This window comes from Nilaparvata lugens, chromosome 12 (genome assembly GCF_014356525.2).
Source record: "Nilaparvata lugens isolate BPH chromosome 12, ASM1435652v1, whole genome shotgun sequence".
Lineage (NCBI taxonomy): Eukaryota > Metazoa > Arthropoda > Insecta > Hemiptera > Delphacidae > Nilaparvata > Nilaparvata lugens.
Genome location: NC_052515.1, coordinates 4,601,361 through 4,622,687, shown reverse-complemented (window position 1 = coordinate 4,622,687; position 21,327 = coordinate 4,601,361). Strand labels below are relative to the sequence as shown.

Sequence of the window (21,327 nt, the reverse complement as noted above, 5' to 3'; positions counted from 1 at the left end):
TTCAAAGTTCAGTTACTTATTTTGCGTTCTGCAGTGAAAAACACATCAAACTATCAGCATTCTGTGCTCAACTACTGATTTATTCTAAAAAAATACACAAAATCTGAAAATAAACAGGGAAAAATGATCACACTGTAACTCGACAAACCACGGTGGCATTGCTTATATTTCGTTCCAGCAGTACAAAGTACAAATATATAATATTATTAAACGAGCTTGCAAGTGAAAAATTGTTTAATGTCATTGTTCAAGCACATAAATAGCAATAACAATATCGATTTACTTGAAAATATTTAGTGTTTCAACATCAATTGAAATAAACATTTACATACAGAGTGCAATAAAGCATAACACTAAAAGTAGAAATTATAGTTTACTATGGTTATTAGTAGTTAATAGACTTGAAGGTTTTGGTAAGTATTTGATTGCTGAAGTTATAACAACAAGAAAATAGTTTTCAAATTTTGGAACTTTTAGGGCCGTTTGCACAGTGTTAAGCTGCGTTTACACCAAAGTTATTAACAAAATGTTAATAACTTGATCGTTATAGATTCTATTAGATTGAACATAGCTTATCATACACATGATGAACATAAATGTGTTTGTCCAGTTCCATTCAATCTAATAGACTCTATAAGGACTTTGGTGTAAACCCACCCAGCTTTAGTTTGAACGAAATGTCGACTTTAACAGGATTTATTTGTTTTATTTATTTAATTATTGAAGAAAATTCATCAATGTTAAGTTTCGTTTGCTATAATATGATTCATATATTGAGATTAAATCACCAGCTGATTCAATAAAGTTTAAGCTTTTACTGTGCAAACGGGACAGTCAATTTCATTAATTGAAAAAGAATTATTGTATTCTGGGAATTATAAAAAGTCGATACAAGCCTACAATTCAACAATAGGAACAAGAACAATATTATTATTATCACTTACTTTCAAATAACAATTTATTCAAAACCAAGTAACATAACATGAAGCCAAAAATATTATGTTTCCTTGAGAAACTACAGTTAAATTAACGATAAGTTTCATTAGGTTTTAATCACAACAGTTCATAATTAGTAGGGGTGATAATTATTGAGGTGAAATTATATGAATTATGCATACAGTATTTATTCATTTTGAAGTACTATACCATCTTAATTTTGGGGGCTATTGAAAATCTGCAGGTCCTACAAAGTTATCGAAACGGTTTGGAATGTTTAACCCTTAGTAGATTTAATAGATTTCTATATATATTTTATCGGTTTCCATGCATTTTAGAATGTATTTACATAATTATTTTATATATTCCAGAAGCCATTACTTTTCAGGGACATATACAGGATAATCTACCAAAAATAGCTGTACAGTGCACTCATATTTTATAGGATGTTGACTCCATTCAACTGTTGACATAATTTTAACCAGGGATGAGATATAATGAATTTGATACACTTTCTTTTACAACTAGAGTATTAACATTGATAAAATATGCACATATGTATTTCTCACATGTTGGTCCTTAGCAATAATCATTAGCAAACATAGTAGCAACATAAATTTATAAAAATATCATACAATCGTTATATTTAATAGTTCACAATAGTATATTATAGTGACACACACACTAAGCATTTAAATAAACATTTTACACGAAATTTAAATGGTGTTCATTACATACCGGACAATGAGATTCAACATTAATTTTATGTGTTTTCCAACATAAAATTGATATTTCTAACAGTTTATGACCCTGTCAGTCACACAATAACTTTATGATTAATATTATTACTAAAAAGCTTCATTACTACAAACGGCGATAAGACAAGTATTATAATATTTTATTACTATTTGCAATTTATAGTTACAGCCGAAAATTTCAAACATAATCCTCCAATTGACTAACCACTTACAATACTGTATTATAAATTATCCATATTTTTGTCAACAACTTGCGTTGAAAAACTGCAATTTTTAACTCTATGTTCATTTTTCAGCAAAAGCTATTATAAATAGTTACATTTACATTTAAATTATGATACTGATTTATTTACCTTTTGTTAAAGGTAAAATACACTATAAACTACTAAAAAATCTTACAATCACTGTGACCAGTTTTTAATACATTATACTTAATTACAAGATACTAAAAACGAAAATTAATTCTACACATTTCAACAGTTATAGTATGATAATAATGTAATGAATAGATGTTTGCAGTCGACTTAAAGTAATATTTACATGATGGTGGTTCGGATCCCACCCAATTGTGTACATTGCACAGCTCTTCCAATTCATTACACAATTATTATAGTGAAGTATAGTAATTATTCCATGTATAATGAAGCTTTCCTATTCTATGTTTATATACATTTTTCGGTTGAGATTATTGTATTGTTACAATAATAGTTGGTATTGTAATGTATAGTTGGTATTATTAACGATAATAAATTATTAATATTTCATTATACGTCTTTTATTGTGATTAGAGCGAGAACTTCATCAGTAAAATTGCCAGAAGAAATTGAAAATATTGAATAAAATAATAATATAATACTGAACATAGGCTTTGGAACATACTTTGATTTCAAATGACTAAAAGCCGTAATACATACATGCATTTATTCAATAGAAATAATTGCACCGGAAATAATAACTTACTAATACAATTTATTAACAAATTCTACCTGTTTTATAACCTAAGATATGGCATCAAAATACAAATACTCTTCATTTCTCACTAATTAACATTATAGTTTAAATACCATGAAATTTATTTCTCAGTTTATTTTTATTTAATGAATTTACACTCAAGTAAAACTCAATGGGTTTCAATATATTACATTCCTCAACCCCAATCTGATTCATATATTCATCTTTACTGCTTCACTACATCCTGATAACTTGTAAATCTTAAAATTCAATTACTGGAGGATGCGAAGTCACCAAGCACACTCTCCATCTGTGTATCACACTCCACCTCATCTTCATCATCATTATCATCTTCTTCATCATCATCATCATCATCATCACTCAAGTCGTCAAGAAACCCATGCAGAACGTCACCATTGACATGTGGAGTGCTCACACTTTCAGAATGAGCATACCGCATGAGCTCAATGTAGTCTATAGTCAATTCAAAGCCTGTTTCATCTTCAACAAACTGCAAACTAGATCCTTCGGGTCTGAATATTTTGGGTCTAAATCCCAGGCCTGATTCGTCTTCAGATGCCAACTGCAGACCAGATTCAGGGGGTCCAGATATGTTGGGACTTAATTCCAGTTCTGATGCATCTTCAGACGCCAACTGCAGACCAAATGCATCGGGTCCAGATATGTTGTTTGCCAAATCTGTCAAGTTTTGTCCAGTTTCTTCACTTTGTGCCATTTCTGTTCCTGATTCCAATTGTGGTTCTAGTGTGAGTTTTGATGCAGATCTTGGATGTTCCACTTGAGGTCCAGCTGCCCCAGACTCCACATGTGCTCCAGATGTGCCGCCAACGTCTGGATCACCTTGAGCATCTACTGCCAGTTGGCAGTTGACGCTGCCAGCTGTTGGATGCGCCTGACATCCAGCGACGGGGACAGCAGCGACTGCAGGTTGGCCGATGGCTGCGCTGGTGGCACAGATGGGTTGGTCGGTGCAAAATACTGGTGAGTTATCGGGCTCTGGAGATGACGGTGCGGTATCACCTCTCGCTCCACAGGTTCCATGGTCAGCCATAGATCCTATATGGTTGCCAACACACTGAAATCGGCTTTAGTTCTAACTATTACGGCTGGAGTGTGCTACCACACTACTTGTGCATACTACAAGAAAGTTCAGTACAATTTGAAACATATCCTTGTGAATGAATTATTACTACAGCTATACTATAGTGGGGGTCCACGTTATAATGACAGTGTTTGATTAGCAATCCTTGTCTATCATTCCACAAAGCATATAGTTCTTTCTCTTTCTCACTTTGCTCTGTTGCCAGATTATCTTTTAACAATGTAGAATTAATAATTAACAAACAAAATATTTCATCTCAATTATTTATTTATTTATTTATAATTTCTACAAAGTAGCACTGATTGGGAGAGAAAAACTAAGGATACTCCTTGTACTATTTCTCTCCCAAATTTAGATAAGAAGTCCGAAATAGGGTTATGGTTTCACTTTTCTAAAATTTAGTCCATTTTCACTAAAAAACAACGAAAACTATGAATTATGAAGATTCATTATGAAATTATTGAAAAATATTATTGCTGAATAAAATATAATTGATTCTTTTAAACGAGAATGAACAGTTAATATTACATCAATAAACCTGTATCAGCTACCGTCTATAGAAGGCATTGACAAGAAGGAGGATCGGCAACGTTTTTCTCCTATCTTTCCCCACTGCCATTATAACGTGGACCTCAATATACAGCTGTACTACATTCATGGAAAAGGTGAGACAAATCAGAACATTTTTGCATAGGGAGAAAGAAAACCCTGTAGAATTCTTACAGAATAAAGCGAAATGAGAACGTCTGATCGGGAAAGATTTCATTTCAGAATGCTATTTTCAATTTTAACCATTGGTGTCAATAGGTCAGTTCATGATGTGGCGAATCATCTGCTATTTTCCACACGTGTGGAACATTGTGTTTAGAAACTTGTATTCAACTTGCAGTAGTTAGTTCTTGTATTAGTTATCAATATTTCAGTTCAAAATTTGTCTTCATTCCATCAAAGTCAACTTATTCATCTAGTCCAATGTATTTTGTATTATAGGAAATATGCAACAAAATTCCTACAACCTAATTTTCATGAATGTACCACAGCTAACAATATTTATGTGAGCAAAAAACTAGTAATTAAAAACAAAGTGGCAGCAAATTCAGCCTTAATTTTCTAAGACAATGAATTTTAATTTCAAATCGTGCAATAATAAACGATTCATAATGAAATTGCAATGATTATCAAATTTGTAGTGAGAGATTACAAAGAAATAAACGTTCAACCTTATATGAAATTAAATTCAGAGTAGATTAGCTTGATGTTGAGAATTTTTATAAAAAGTTGAATAAAAACACGATTAATCTACATGTATCATTTAGGCAATGGTTATTGGAAATTACAATAATTTCTGGGATAATCCATGAATTGTGTACATGCTTGAAATGTTTCAATGAACATTAAAGACATGAACTCGAGACCACAAGGTTGTATTGAACACAAAATTTAATTATGCATATTTAAAACTATGCCATATTTTAAAATATATTGATTTCATTGAAAAGTTATTGATAACACCAATTAATTATGTTCTAGAATGGAAAAACGTATGTAAAGTTAAATTTAGAGTCCAATGTAACCGGTCCCTAGTCCATATCTCCAATGGCTATTGAGATATTCGAGAAATGTAAACAACACAGTACATTTCATAGAATATTTCAGAAGTAATTGGAATTTCTCAATAACCATTGGCTGTGAATGTAAAATATTGGTGTAATTTGTAAAACTGGCTACAATGTGAATTGAAGATTATTAAAATATCTCAAAACTATTGCCTGTGAATTTTTGTATCATCAAATGCATTAATTAATAAATAAGCAGACTACAATAATTCATTATTAAAAACGTAGGGTTGAGGAAGATTATTTATACAGAAAAATGTTAGGAAAAGTGTAGAGAAAAAAGTTAGGAAAAGTGTAGTTACTAACCTGCAGAGAGAGAGCTTCATCTCAGGACTCTAAACCACCCTTCCCCTTTCGGCCCGTGAGGGAGCCAACGAGGCTCTTGAGGGTGGCCCCTATGCCCCCCTTGCCTCCTGCTGCACCCCCCGCACAACCAGCTCCCCGGAGCGCGCGGTCGTGCGGGTGTGCGTCCAGGCATTTCTGGTACCTCAACTGCAACACAAAACAAAACATTCTAATTGAATAAATAACTAAAATAAAAAACAATCATTCAATTTATTGTTCTCGGACAAGCCAAACAAATATAAATATGAAATAGTTTTATTTGTTTTCGGACAAGCCCTACAAATAGAAATACGGATTTACAGGTGGATCAAGATACATGTACGATATTATTATTCTACGATTAAGACACTATAACATCCTACAGGAATAAAATACTAAGAAATGTCAGTTCATGAGAGAGCACGGTTTCACTTTTTACAGTGTAAATAAATCACTTATTAATGTACCTACTAGAATATACTAGTAGTTCTGCGAACAGTAGACCTCGCTCATGAATAGCCAACAACTTTCAAACTAATGAGAAAGGCCATTAAGAAAGTACAGTATATTGTGAGATTTATCCATGACATCTATTATTTTTTCCTTTGAAAGTGCTAAAGACATTGTTTCCAGGGACACCGGACTTATAAATGTCTCTCAAGGAGGTACCTTCATATCGTCCCCATATTTACAATATTACAAATTTTCTAACAATTAATTATAATAAATTGGTCAACTGACAGAAAAATGGAATATGCAGTAGGCAATTTAGACTATGAATCGTCTCACAGACGATAGTGAGACGGAAATGATTCTAAATAACATGGGTTTGTTGGTGACAATGATAGGAGGTTGCTAATAATGTTTTTCATGAAAAGTGGATTCAATGTTATGGCGGCTTGTTATGCCTATTCAGAATGTTTATGCTCACAAGTCGGTTTCTGATCTCATACTAAAGCGAAAACAAGAGCTAACTTAAGCTGTGATGTCTCCGGCCGATTCGGTAGGTCTAGAAACTATTCATCTATGAAACAGGGAAATATCGTGTTGAAAAGGGAAGAAGAAATGGTGCAATAAAGTGAGAAGTTTTCTTCAATTAATAAATACAGTATGATTTGGAGCGGCTAAGACGTTTCAAGGTTCACCGCTGACAACTCTTGTCCTCTATCGATAGCATTCCAACGATACCATTCATTCAATACAGCACATTTTAGAGCGGCACAATTTATATTAAAACCGGAGGTCTTATCAAAAATCGTTACACATACGTTTCTGCGCCTTGTTTGAAAGAACTTGTATACCAAATTTCATCCAAATCGGACAAGAACTGCGACTGTAACTGCGGTACAAACAAACAAACAGACAAAAGCCGATCGAGTCGAAACTAAGACCTCAGCTTCGCTTCGGTCAATTATTTTGATAATAATCTCCCTCGAACATATTACTCTTCACTATATATTTTTTAAACAACCATTGTAGATATTTACACTCTAAATAGATAAGGATAGCAACACCAATGTTGATCAATTTCTGCCATTATAACGTGGACCTCACTATAGTAACTGTTCTAAAATGAACTTGTACGTCATTCGCTAGATGCATATAGTTGCCACTTGGAGGGATATGCGGAGCAGAGAAGAGGAATTTTTACTTAGTGCTTAACACTTCATGATTCGCATACCTATTTCCCTCTTTGAAACGACTGAGCCTAGTTTGACAACTTGGCAACCGCACCCGTCTCTATGACTCTATTTACCACTCTAGGGGCCGTTTGCACAGTGACAGTTTAAACCAAATTTCATTTTAAACTGGATTAAATCCGTATCAAGTCTCGCTTGTTATAAATAATGTGTTACATTTCGAGTTTAAGCCACCAGCTGATTAAATTCAGTTCAAGCGTTGACTGTGCAAACGGCCCTAATTGTCTAAACTGGTACACCATCTCCCTCCAAATCTCTGGTCTGTCCCTCCAAGTCGGAAGTTACGCATACCTAGTTTTCTCTCTGAAAGCACTGCAACAACTGAGCCTGTTTTGACAACTTGGCAACCGTAACCGCGCTCGTTTCTATGACTTTATTCATCAGTCTAATTGGCTAAACTGGTACACCATCTCCCTCCAAATCTCTGGTCTGTCCCTCCAAGTCGAAAGTTACGCATACCTAATGTGCGAGATAAATTACTTTTAACATGAAGAGGAGAAACCCAATTCTCCCTCCACAGTTTGTAGCATAGTCACAGACGGACTCCTGCGCACAATTGGATGCGCCGTGTCATTTCGCTTCAGGTTCTTGTGATGAACACATCTCCGTAACATACACAAACATATCACTTTGGAACATGCCCTGGAGGGGAGCGAAGCGTTACAAAGCTCTCTCACACAGACACAAGAGAAGGAGAATGCTGCTAGGTAGTGGAGAGATTAGTGGGGATAGAGCATCGGACCTCTCCGTCTTTGAGAAAGAGCCGTGTTAAAAGAAATTTATCTCGCACATTACTTTTCTCACTGAAAGCACTGCAACAACTGAGCCTGTTTTGACAACTTGGCAACCGCAACCACACTTGTTTCTATGACTTTATTCAACAGTCTAGTTGGCTGAACTGGTTAAACCTATATTAATCTCCCTCCATTGTATTTTATTTGTTTTTCTTTGAAATAATAACATATTCTATTTTATATATTATCTGCTTCGCATATCCCTCCAAGTCAGAAGATGTTTTAATTCTACTACAATTAAATGTTTAAATTACATTGATAATTTTGTGAATAGGAAGCTACTTGATTTGAATTGAATTACCTTGCAAGCGGCCTCGATAGTCTTGCACAATGCGCCGGACGAAGGCTGACAGTGAAAGACATGCGCAATGAACAGATCCTGAGCGGTGTGCATGACGAACGCGCACTGCTTCACGTTGCGACCTATGCCCAGGAACGACAGGAAGCGCACTCTGCATTCGGCCACTATCTTGCTCTCGTCCTGGCAAACAGACAAACAAACAAACGTCAATCTATCAATCCCAACATTAATCAATCTATTACAATGTTCTGTCGAAAACAGACAAATGAAAGTCAACCAATCAATCCCAACATTGGTTGAACTATTACAACGTTCTGTTAACCAACATACAAACAAAAGTCAATATTACAACAAACAGGGCCCTTAGCATGATAAAATACAAGTTATTACTCCAGTAATTTCCTATTCTAATAAACAGCTGACTACTAATATTATTAGCTTGTATTTCCTCATGCAATAGGCCCCAGGAATACAGTTCACTGGAGATTGCTAACAGTGTCAATGCAACAAAGCTGTCTTCCAACAGACATGGAATCAAATGGAATCATTCAAAAATATTCATGTTGTAATAAAATAAATATTGATTGATGGTTTGAGTGAAACGGAAATATGTATGACCATTACTATATCTATAGTGAGATTCACATTATTATGTCAGTGTGAATAATAGGACTGCAGCGTTGTCAATTATATGTAATTCGAATTAATAATATACAATAATTATCATTATTGACTTGATAAATAAATAAATGATAATAATTATCAATACTATGTCAAATATATTTTATTCGTCAATAAAACATATTTTTTATAACTTGATACGGTAATACATTTATATCATTGAGATAAAATATTTTGGTAGTTCATTATATTACTTTATAGCTATATTATTAAACTTCATGAGGCCTAGTCCACATGTTGGCTCAGCCTGATAAACTTAGCCGCGTTGGTCTTGCCATCCACACTGCAATGTGACCAGTGCCCCATCAAGGCCAGCGGTAGCCAGCGACATATCCATGATAGACATTGAAAATATAAACTATAAAATGAACACAATTAAAACTAAAAAAATCTGGTGTGGCGCACTCACACAACTTTCCTTGCCGTTATGAAAATTGATCACCTGACGCTAGTGTTCCCGCGCATCACAAGTCTACTATTCAAAGATTTGAGCCAGCTGGTGACAGGGCAATAACGCTGGAGACACACATGAGGTCTGCTATCTCTTCATAGTGAATGATTTAATAGAATCAACAATAATTTGCAATTGAAAAATCACATTTTCTCGAATTTAAAGCTTATTTTAAATTTTAGGTGAAAATGTTACTGAACATTAATTGTAGAGATTTTCATGCTCAATCTACTCCACTTGATTTTTTTTGTTTCAATTGTATCTGAAGCCTGATAATTGGGAATCTTTCTGCATTGCTGGGGCGGAGCTCCTGAAATTTTTACAGATATGGGACTTATTGCAGTTGATAGAGCTTATCAATGACTTTGTAAGGTATGAATTTGATCAAAATCGTTGGAGCCGTTTTCGAGAAAATTGCAAAAAACCCTGTTTTTGACATCATTTTCGCCATTTTAGCCGCCATCTTGAATTGCATTTGATCGAAATTGTTCATGTCGGATCCTTATAGTGTAAGGACCTTAAGTTCCAAATTTCAAGTCATTCCGTTGATTGGGAGATGAGATATCGTGTACACAGACGCACATACACTCATACACACACACACACACACACACACACACACACACACACACACACACACACACACACACACACACACACACACACACACATACATACAAACCAATACCCAAAAACCACTTTTTTGGACTCAGGGGACCTTGAAACGTATAGAAATTTAGAAATTGGGGTACCTTAATTTTTTTAGGAAAGCAATACTTTCCTTACCTATGGTAATAGGGCAAGGATAGTAAAAACGAACAATTTAGGCCTATAGCAACAAAATTACACAGAAAAAAAGCAGAGCAGGAGACAAAACAGGACTCGATCAGCGCTAGAGTGTGAAAGGGTGGTTTGCCAGCGCTGGCCTTCACTGGACTTCATCGGCCTTTAGTGGGCTGGCCTCCGCTCGACAAAAATCAGAGCGATGGCCAACGAAGACCAGTGAAGGCGAGCGCTGGCAAAACACCCATCCACACTCTGGCGCTGGTCGTCATTTGTACGCATTGGGCCAACGTGTGGATGCGGAATTGGATTAGTGTTAGACAGCTACTCACTTCAGCCTGCAGTATGGTGATCATAGAAGGCGCGACCGCCACTGTGACCTGTTTCCACTGATCGTGGGGCACACTGGTCACCATCTGGGTCAATGGCCTCGTTCAACACATCCATGCCGGCCGCACGTGACACCTGCGTTTGACCCACATACTCGGCTCGCAGTGTCTTGCGGGGCTCCTCCATTGGTGTGGGGAATGATTCTGCTGCACATATAAATAAATCAATAAGTAAATAAATAAATGAGTGAATTAATAAATAAATTGATTAATTGGAAATTACTGGGATATTGAATTTATTCAAATTCTAATGAATTAATAATTATTATTAAACGAAAATCATCATCATCATCTTACGTACAAGGATTAGGTTAATGCCTGTTCCGACTTACAAACAGCTTATTAATATCTATATTTCAATTACAAAATTACGCTATAATATAAACAAGTAGTGTATTTATTGCCATCTCTTCCGTGGCCTACCAATAGATCTTTTCCCCGCCGGTTTATAATTCAATATCTGTAGTGGAAGCCTTTCTGCCGGCATTCTTTCCACATGGTCTTTCCACTGCTTCCGGTATTGTGTGACTTTTTCCAACAAGCTGTAAATTCCTAGCTCTGCTCGGATATCATCGTTTCTGATGTGGTGCCTTCTATCGCAGCCCTTGGTTCTCCGGAGGAATCGCATCTCCGCCGCCTGCACTCTACTCTCTAGGGGTTTAGTTGTAACCCACGACTCACTTCCGTAGAGGAGGACTGGAGCATCCATTATTCTATAAAATGTCATTATAGTTTCTCTCCGTGCTTGCTTCCCCAAGGTTCTGCTAATATTGCCACATACCACTTGATATTTTCCAATCTTTTTCTCGATATCCAAATCTTCACTATAACTGATGTCACATCCTAAATATGTATATTTCGACACTTGTTCTAGAACTTTGTTGTCAATCACAATTTTTGACCGGGTTGGATGTTTACCTGTGAAAGCCATAATTTTTGTCTTGTCTATTGATATTTTAAAATTATTGTACTCTTTACACAAATTTCGTTAAGAACATAAACTGATTAAACGAAAATCCAAATTAAATTATGTAAACCACCTGAATTTACATCTGATGTTTACCCTATTGTCAATATTTGCAGTAGCAGAAGTCTTCCGGGTGATATACAACATTTTAATTTGGATTTTCGTTTAATAATAATTGATTAATTGATGAACACTCGCATAAGAACCAACAGTATTCTTTTCCTGCTTTTATAAGAACACGCGTCGGATATGGTTCTGCTGCACACATGAACACTACAATAGAATCCATGGTATTCATTTCCTGCTTTTGTATGAACGGTCCTATAAGAACACAGGGTATTCATTACTTAATACTTAAATTAGAATGATTCTGCTTCACACATAAACACTCTCATAAGAACGAACGGTGTTAATTTCTGTTGATGTGTAAACACTACCATAAGATTAAATAATGGTATTGATCTATGTTGATGTGTGAAAGCTTTCATATCAAACAATAAAGCCTCCTTTCTTTCTTTTCAGCACACCCCGCCATGAAGCCTGTTTTTGTATTTCATTGGAAATTTATTTTTGATGTGATTTTTTGTGTTTTGATTTCTATTATGTATATTGTATTGTGTTGATTGGAATGAAAAATGATTGATTTGATTGATAATAGTCATCTCTGTTGATTTGTAAACACACCCAAAACAACCATTGATAATATTTTCCTGCTCTTGTATGAAGACTCCCATAATTGATTGATTGATCAAGTACTTTATTTATGTAGATTACAATATATACTGGCTATACACTTATATACAATAGCTTACATACAGCAAAATTATAGATGAATTTACATAATATAGACTAGAAAATAATTATGAACTGTATATGATATGAAAAGCAATTTGTAATATAATAACTATAGATAAATTTATTGTTATGCATCTACATAAATTGGCGGAGCTTTGGACATATCATGTCCATTCTTCGGAAAGAATATTAAAAATATCCTCCCCACTAACTCTCTACCAAAATAAGAACCAATGAGATTAATTTCTACTGATATGTGAAAACTTCAATAGAAATGAGTGTGTGCTGCACACATAAACACTCTCATAAGAACCAAGAGTATTTATTTCTACTGATGTGTGAACACTCCCATAAAAACCAATGATAACCTTTTCCTGCTCTTGTATGAACACTCCCATAATAACACACGGTATTCATTTCTGTCGAGGAGTGAACACGCCCATAAAACTTAACGCTGTTCATTATTGTTCTTGTATGAAACTTTCATAACACCCAATAATATTACTTTATGTTGTTGTGTGAACACTCCCATGAGAAACAATGATAATCTCGTCTGTTGATGTATGAACAATCCCATAAGACTAAATGATATTATTATTACAACTATATTATAATGACGTGTAGCACAATCATGTTATTTAAAAAGATTATTTGTACCATGTATTTTTTGTACAATAAACGATTTGATTTGAATTGATGTTGATGTGTGAAAAATTTCTTGAGAACCAACTATATTCATTTACGTTAAGTAAATTCGTATGGCTTTTGTTGGTGGGCAGTCCCTTGCGGGAAGGTCCCACCGCCTGAATATATATAATTTAAGCCGTCAAAGGGCCTTACGACTGTCATACTTCAGCCGGGACCGACAGTTTAACGTGCCCATCCGATAACACGGGAGTGATCTGTTTAAAAAACTTTTGGCTCTCAGTGGGGTTTGAACCCGGGATCTCTATGCTGCTACGCAAGCACTCTATCCACTAGACCACGGATCACTCCTCATTTACGTTACTGTCTGAACAGTCCCATAATGTACAAAGTACAACATTTAGATGAATAGTTGATATTAGGACAAGTCCAAAATATTGGCAATGTCTGTCATTAATTCTACAGATGTGTTTCGATACTTGAATTTGAGTTCTTATTCTCAATAATAAACATGGAATACATATTATGATCCAAATGCATAATAAAATCATACCATAAAGTATTCTGTATGAATGACATTGTTGGTTTTTGCACCAAGCCACAGTTGAACGGATATAATTAGTGAAAACACAAATTTAAATTGTCAACCACTTTTTATTATTATAGAATATTATAATTTATACAGAACCTGGTTTCGTGGCTTTACCAGCCACATCTTCAGCTGTTTGTTTACAACTACTGTCTACCCAATAGAAAATGGCAGAGGAGGAAGTGTTCCACAACATCACTCACAACACAACTGTAAGGATATAATTAGATTCAATACTGTAATTTAGTAGATGATGATACATTAGTGGACACTCACTGACTAGAATTTGCCCAGTGCGCACTTATTCTCAATAATATACATAAATGAAATGCAAATAATACAAATGCATAGCAAACTAACGCCATAGAATATTCTGTGTCAATGAAATTGGTAGTTTTTGCATACCAAGCTACAGACAGTTAAAAGGATATAATTGGATTCAATAATTTAGTAGATGATAAATTAGTTGTTACTCACTGACTAGAGTTTGACCTGTGCGGTGGTGTGAACGACGGTGCTCTGTGGGAAGGTTGGTAGGCCTGGTAGCCAGTCCCGACCTACCTGTCATACTGCTGCCATCTGAAATAACCATAAAATTAGCACAAATATTAATTCAACACATTGATTAAATTTCATTATATTATTTATGTTACAATAAATTCACACTTACTTCACACTAAGGCTACCTATAGTGAGATCCACGTTATAATGGCAGTGGAGAAAGATAGCAGAACATCGTTGCCGATCCTTTGTCTTGTCAATGCCTTCTATAGACGGTGGCTGATACAGGTGTATTGATGTAATATTAACTGTTCATTCTCGTTTAAAATAATCTATTATATTTTATTAAGCAAGAAATAATATTTTTCAATAATTTCATTATGAATTTTAATGATTAAAATGAAATATTTTTTTAATTGACTATCAATTCTACATTGTTAAGAGACGATCTGGCAACAGAGCAAAGCGTGAAAGAGATAGCACTATCTGCTTTATTGTTGAATGATAGACAATAGGCCTACCATTTGCTAATCAAACACAGCCTCTAAAACGTGAACCGCATTATAGCCAGTAAATCCTACGAAGTAGCCGTAGTCGAGTGGTTTAGACTCTGGCTGTGTAAACTAGGGTTCGAATCCTGGCCCAGGAAAGAAATTTTCCTCGGGCCATTTCAGTGTTCCGGCTGGACACGTTGTTGTCGGTCCCGGCTGCCTAGAAGCAGACTGTAAGTCATGTCAGAGGCCCTGAAATTGATCTGGTGCGACTTGAAAAGGTCACCAGCCAGGTCGCTCGGCATTATCATTGTTATTACCGTAATGAATTTTACAAGAATTCATAAACTGGAAAATCACTGATCGGTTTGAAGATTTAAGCAATTATTTGGATTACTATATAGTACAACATTTTTTTATCTGATTGGTTTTTGAGAATTTGTTATCATTTCAATGAAGTTTTCAATCAAAACTTTTCTAGCTGTCCACCCTGTGGTCAATATTTGCAGTAGCATAATTCTTTGTGGTGCTTTACATAAGAATTTAACTTTGGATTTTCTTTTTTAATCAGCAATATTTGAACAAATTATGCAATTTCTCCTTATTTGTAGCATTTTTTGAAATGAGAGTTTATAGTGAAATGTTTCATTTCAATTTAATATTTGTTACAATTCCAGAATGAAGATCAATTTGATTGATTGAGTTTGATGGACAATGTTGGTATACTCACTGATATCGATGGGTTTAGCCAGGTTCTGCTGTAGACTGCGCTCGATCATGATCTTCTTGCATATGTCACGCAGGGTGTTGGCAATGGTCCTGGCTGGAATGTCACACCTGAACACGTGACACATATGTTTGCGTGTCGTCCGGTCACGCGCCACGTACGCGAAATCTCTGCGAACGTCCAAGAACAAACGTGCAAATTAGTACCGCATATGACACCTTCAAATTTCAAAAGTCAAAAAAGTAACATTCAAAAGTCTTCACATTTCAAATACTAGCCACTAACATGAAATTTATCCAAACAGATTTTACTGTACAGTTCACAAAATGATTTATCAAACAGGTTCCACTGTACAGTCCAACAATGCAGCGAAACCTGAACATTAGTGCCAGTCTTTTCCGACGTAGAAGTGCGGGCGAATAGCTCGGCAGTTCGGGTGAACGGAGAAATATTTAACTCAATACAGTTTAGCATAACGTTCTGGTTTTGTTGCCCAATTAGACTGTATAGTCAAATCTTTTTCTTTTTTTTTTTTGGTTAAACGTTATCTTAGTGGATTATCTTACACAGTACCAGAGAAAAGTTCTATAATTGCTATAATTGTAAACTTCTAAACTGCTATATTTGTATTCTGTGACAGTACTAATTCAATTAAAATTGTCTTTTAGATTATCATTTATACATTTTTCACTTATGGGAAACTTTTCATAGAAATGTAAATAGAGAAAAATCATTTAAACGGTTTGAGCATTATGATAAAATATTTATCGGTCCTGCAAATGTTGCATAAGATTTTTTCACTTATGGTGAACTTTTCATAGAGTAAAATTTTTTAAACAATTTGAACATTATGATGAAATATTTATTGGTACTGCAAATGTTGCAAAAATTTTAAACTAATTTTCACAGTAATAATTCAATGGAATTTTTTTTAAATGATTAATTATTATTATTAAACAAAAATCCAAATTAAATGCTACATAAATGCAATATCTCAGTAATTTTCATTTTTAATTATTCTTCACACATTGTTTCAACTAAAGGATCATTGTTTCAGGATATAAATGGGAGAACAAAATGAAGCTCTTCCAGCTGATAGACTAATGTATTCACATCCTTTAAGAGTTCATGACCAGAATTTATTACAAAAAGCAGAGTCATGATTTTTGTAATAAATTCTGGTCATGAACTCTTAAAGGATGTGAATACATTAGTCTATCAGCTGGAAGAGCTTCATTTTGTTCTCCCATTTATATCCTGAAACAATGATCCTTTAGTTGAAACAATGTGTGAAGAATAATTAAAAATGAAAATTACTGAGATATTGCATTTATGTAGCATTTAATTTGGATTTTTGTTTAATAATAATAATTAATCATTTAAAAAAAATTCCATGGAATTATTACTGTGAAAATTAGTTTAAAATTTTTGCAACATTTGCAGTACCAATAAATATTTCATCATAATGTTCAAATTGTTTAAAAAATTTTACTCTATGAAAAGTTCACCATAAGTGAAAAATCTTATGCAACATTTGCAGGACCGATAAATATTTTATCATAATGCTCAAACCGTTTAAATGATTTTTCTCTATTTACATTTCTATGAAAAGTTTCCCATAAGTGAAAATGTATAAATGATAATCTAAAAGACAATTTTAATTGAATTAGTACTGTCACAGAATACAAATATAGCAGTTTAGAAGTTTACAATTATAGCAATTATAGAACTTTTCTCTGGTACTGTGTAAGAAAATCCACTAAGATAACGTTTAACCAAAAAAAAAAGAAAAAGATTTGACTATACAGTCTAATTGGGCAACAAAACCAGAACGTTATGCTAAACTGTATTGAGTTAAATATTTCTCCGTTCACCCGAACTGCCGAGCTATTCGCCCGCACTTCTACGTCGGAAAGACTGGCACTAATGTTCAGGTTTCGCTGCATTGTTGGACTGTACAGTGGAACCTGTTTGATAAATCATTTTGTGAACTGTACAGTAAAATCTGTTTGGATAAATTTCATGTTAGTGGCTAGTATTTGAAATGTGAAGACTTTTGAATGTTACTTTTTTGACTTTTGAAATTTGAAGGTGTCATATGCGGTACTAATTTGCACGTTTGTTCTTGGACGTTCGCAGAGATTTCGCATACGTGGCGCGTGACCGGACGACACGCAAACATATGTGTCACGTGTTCAGGTGTGACATTCCAGCCAGGACCATTGCCAACACCCTGCGTGACATATGCAAGAAGATCATGATCGAGCGCAGTCTACAGCAGAACCTGGCTAAACCCATCGATATCAGTGAGTATACCAACATTGTCCATCAAACTCAATCAATCAAATTGATCTTCATTCTGGAATTGTAACAAATATTAAATTGAAATGAAACATTTCACTATAAACTCTCATTTCAAAAAATGCTACAAATAAGGAGAAATTGCATAATTTGTTCAAATATTGCTGATTAAAAAGAAAATCCAAAGTTAGATTCTTATGTAAAGCACCACAAAGAATTATTCTACTGCAAATATCCCTGTGGTCAATATTTGCAGTAGAATAATTCTTTGTGGTGCTTTACATAAGAATCTAACTTTGGATTTTCTTTTTAATCAGCAATATTTGAACAAATTATGCAATTTCTCCTTATTTGTAGCATTTTTTGAAATGAGAGTTTATAGTGAAATGTTTCATTTCAATTTAATATTTGTTACAATTCCAGAATGAAGATCAATTTGATTGATTGAGTTTGATGGACAATGTTGGTATACTCACTGATATCGATGGGTTTAGCCAGGTTCTGCTGTAGACTGCGCTCGATCATGATCTTCTTGCATATGTCACGCAGGGTGTTGGCAATGGTCCTGGCTGGAATGTCACACCGGAACACGTGACACATATGTTTGCGTGTCGTCCGGTCACGCGCCACGTATGCGAAATCTCTGCGAACGTCCAAGAACAAACGTGCAAATTAGTACCGCATATGACACCTTCAAATTTCAAAAGTCAAAAAGTAACATTCAAAAGTCTTCACATTTCAAATACTAGCCACTAGCATGAAAACTTTTCCGATTATTGTTTACTCTATCCAATAAATAAATGAAACAAGAATTCACAAGTAACATCAAGATTGTAAAACCTTGATAGGTACTAATAGAGAATGGAATAAAATAAGAAATAGAACAAGAATGAAAATTACTTTATGTAAAATGAAATAGAACAAGTATCAAACTTTGTTTATGTAAAATAAAATAGAACAGAATGGAAATTACTTCATGTAAAATAAAATAGAACAAGTATCAAACTTTGTTTATGTAAAATAAAATAGAACAAAATTATTATATGAGAGATAGAATAAATACGACTGAAGCTTGGAGCAAAAGACACATAACACAGCACAAAAGCAGCAATGACAACAATTATTAACACAAAAAACGACCAAGAATTAAAAAAAAACACTTCTTTACCTCTCTCTGTTGATGATTTTGTAAGTAGAAAATCAGGTGTAAGGCACAAAGAATAGAGGAAAAAATACAAAAATCTATTAGCACAATTACCTAAGAAAAAATTCAGGTATTTCAAAAATGTTGAAAAAATACAGTTCACTTATAGTAGGCTAATCGTTTTTCTTTGATTTCAAAAACAATTATTTAAAAAATAGAGTGTATCCAAAGAAGTACATCTTATTGTTTGGATAAGATTCTGTAGTAATCTTGTTAGAGAATCTGAATCTTTTAAATTTTGAGATACATTTTTCTATGCCGCTTTTTGATTCTTTGCTAGAAATATAGTTCCAAGTATCTCAATTAAATTGGTGAATATTTTTCATGAATTAGCCACTAGTTGATTTTTTCAAGCTCGCGGATTTTCTTTCACATACTCTGAATATTGCAGCAAGCAACTATAAATAACTTTCAATGTATCAAGAAATTTACAACATTACAAATTTACATAATATACATTGGGCTTTGTTGATATTATACAATAGATTATACATTATACACATGATGCATAAGAATAAACTAGTTCATTCTAGAAGAAACCATTTTTTCCAAGACTAAACTTGACCATTCTCTAGTTCTAGGCTTGCAATCAATGTCCTAAATTGAAATTTTCCGAAATAAATATTTCACATTATAAAATAATCTAATTGATCAATCAGTGCAGTATGAAATGCCCAAAATAGTCTCTTTCCATTGACATTCTAAAGTGAAATTGTCAGATGAGCCCAGAATCAGCATTTTGATAAAAATTTAAATTATATATAACCACAGAATACAATATGCATACTGCTGTAATTCTGTAATACAATTTATTTAACTGCTGTATTCTGTGATATAGCGTAGGCTTCATCATACTAGGCCTACATTTTCCAAATCCTACTCTACTACATGAATGACAGGGACTATTTTCCAATCCTATTACATTACTTGCAAGTGATGGGAGTAGGCCTATATTATTATTACATCTATCAACAACTTACCAACTATTCTAAAATCTTTTATCAACACATCTATCATAACAATTTAACGCTAAACACAATGCAGAATTTAAGACAGTTGTCTTAGAATTATCCAATCATTTTGATATAATTCAAAGTTATAAAGAATAACTCAGAAGCTGGATCTAACGGGAAATACTCTTCTAACTCTAGGTCTTGTTGATTTCAGAACACAACTAGACCAAAATGACTATCAATAACATTTTATATAATTATCATGGAATATTGCTAGTACCATTTTTTTATACCTAAATACAACTAGTTTCAAGCACTTATGTCATTTCAAACAGTCAGAATGAAAATCCGCCATAATAATTGAATATTCAGGTAGCTTTATTAGAATAATTCATAACACATTCAATGTATGCAATTTCTATGTAAATTGGGAAAGGAACAGTTTTGGGCTTTAAGCCTGTTGTTTCCTTCCCCAATCATTCATAGTTGAGAATTATTTGTAACCTATCAATATATAAATAAATACGTAATATTGTGTAGCCTACTCAAATACTGTAAATAGTAGTTGCAGTAACTGCAATTGTGAATACAATTAATAATTAATTGTAAAAACTGTAATTTCTTTCTTCCCTACATTAAATTCCATTTATATTTGTGTTAATCTACTCCTCTATAATACTGTAAATAGTTGTAGAAACTATTGTGAAAACAATTAATATTGTATTGTAGAAACTTTAATTGCTTTCTCACCTGCATAACATTTAAATATATTTGTGTTAGCCTACTCTATTATACTGTATACAGTATATTTTTCTGATCTCTTGAGATGTTGTGTAGTTTTTGGTCAGGAGAACATAAGTTTGTCTGACCGCCATTATTTGCTAGTCCATTTAGCGTTACCCCATGTGCACCATTGTCTAATAAATGTGGATGTGACAAAATAAAACTAATAATTGTGAATGCCATTAATATTGTTGATTTCAATCATTGGTATAATTCAAAGTTATAAAGAATAACTTGGAAGCAGGATCTAACGGGAAATACTCTTCTAACTCTAGTTAGTAGAGTAGAAATTATAATTGATTCTTACCTTCCATTATCACGTCCCACACCCCAGACTCTGATTGTGTGAATGGGTTGAGTGTTGAGAGTGGTCAGATTCTCTGGATCGATCAGTTTCAGAGCTCCCTCATCCAAGTCCATGAACAGTTCCTTGCCCTGTTGAAAATCATTTGTGTTAGTGGAACAATATTTTTTTGTGTAGTTGAGAAGTTGATATTGTGGTAATTATTCATATTGAATGAAATTTTTTGACAATTTCTTAGTCTTTTTCATTCAATACAAATA

At 33.9% G+C, this 21,327-nt stretch overlaps 1 protein-coding gene across 1 annotated transcript; it reads right to left on the bottom strand.

The window, feature by feature from the left end:
- Positions 1–139: 139 nt before the first annotated feature.
- Positions 140–21,198, bottom strand: LOC111054566 (protein Fe65 homolog; the record flags this gene model as incomplete). Its single annotated transcript, XM_039438736.1, is given in 9 exon segments — positions 140–3,741; positions 5,691–5,876; positions 8,504–8,683; positions 10,751–10,837; positions 10,839–10,954; positions 14,281–14,382; positions 18,300–18,466; positions 18,992–18,997; positions 21,071–21,198. Coding segments are annotated over 8 exon segments (951 nt in total), but the record flags the coding sequence as incomplete, so codon positions are not given.
- Positions 21,199–21,327: the final 129 nt, after the last annotated feature.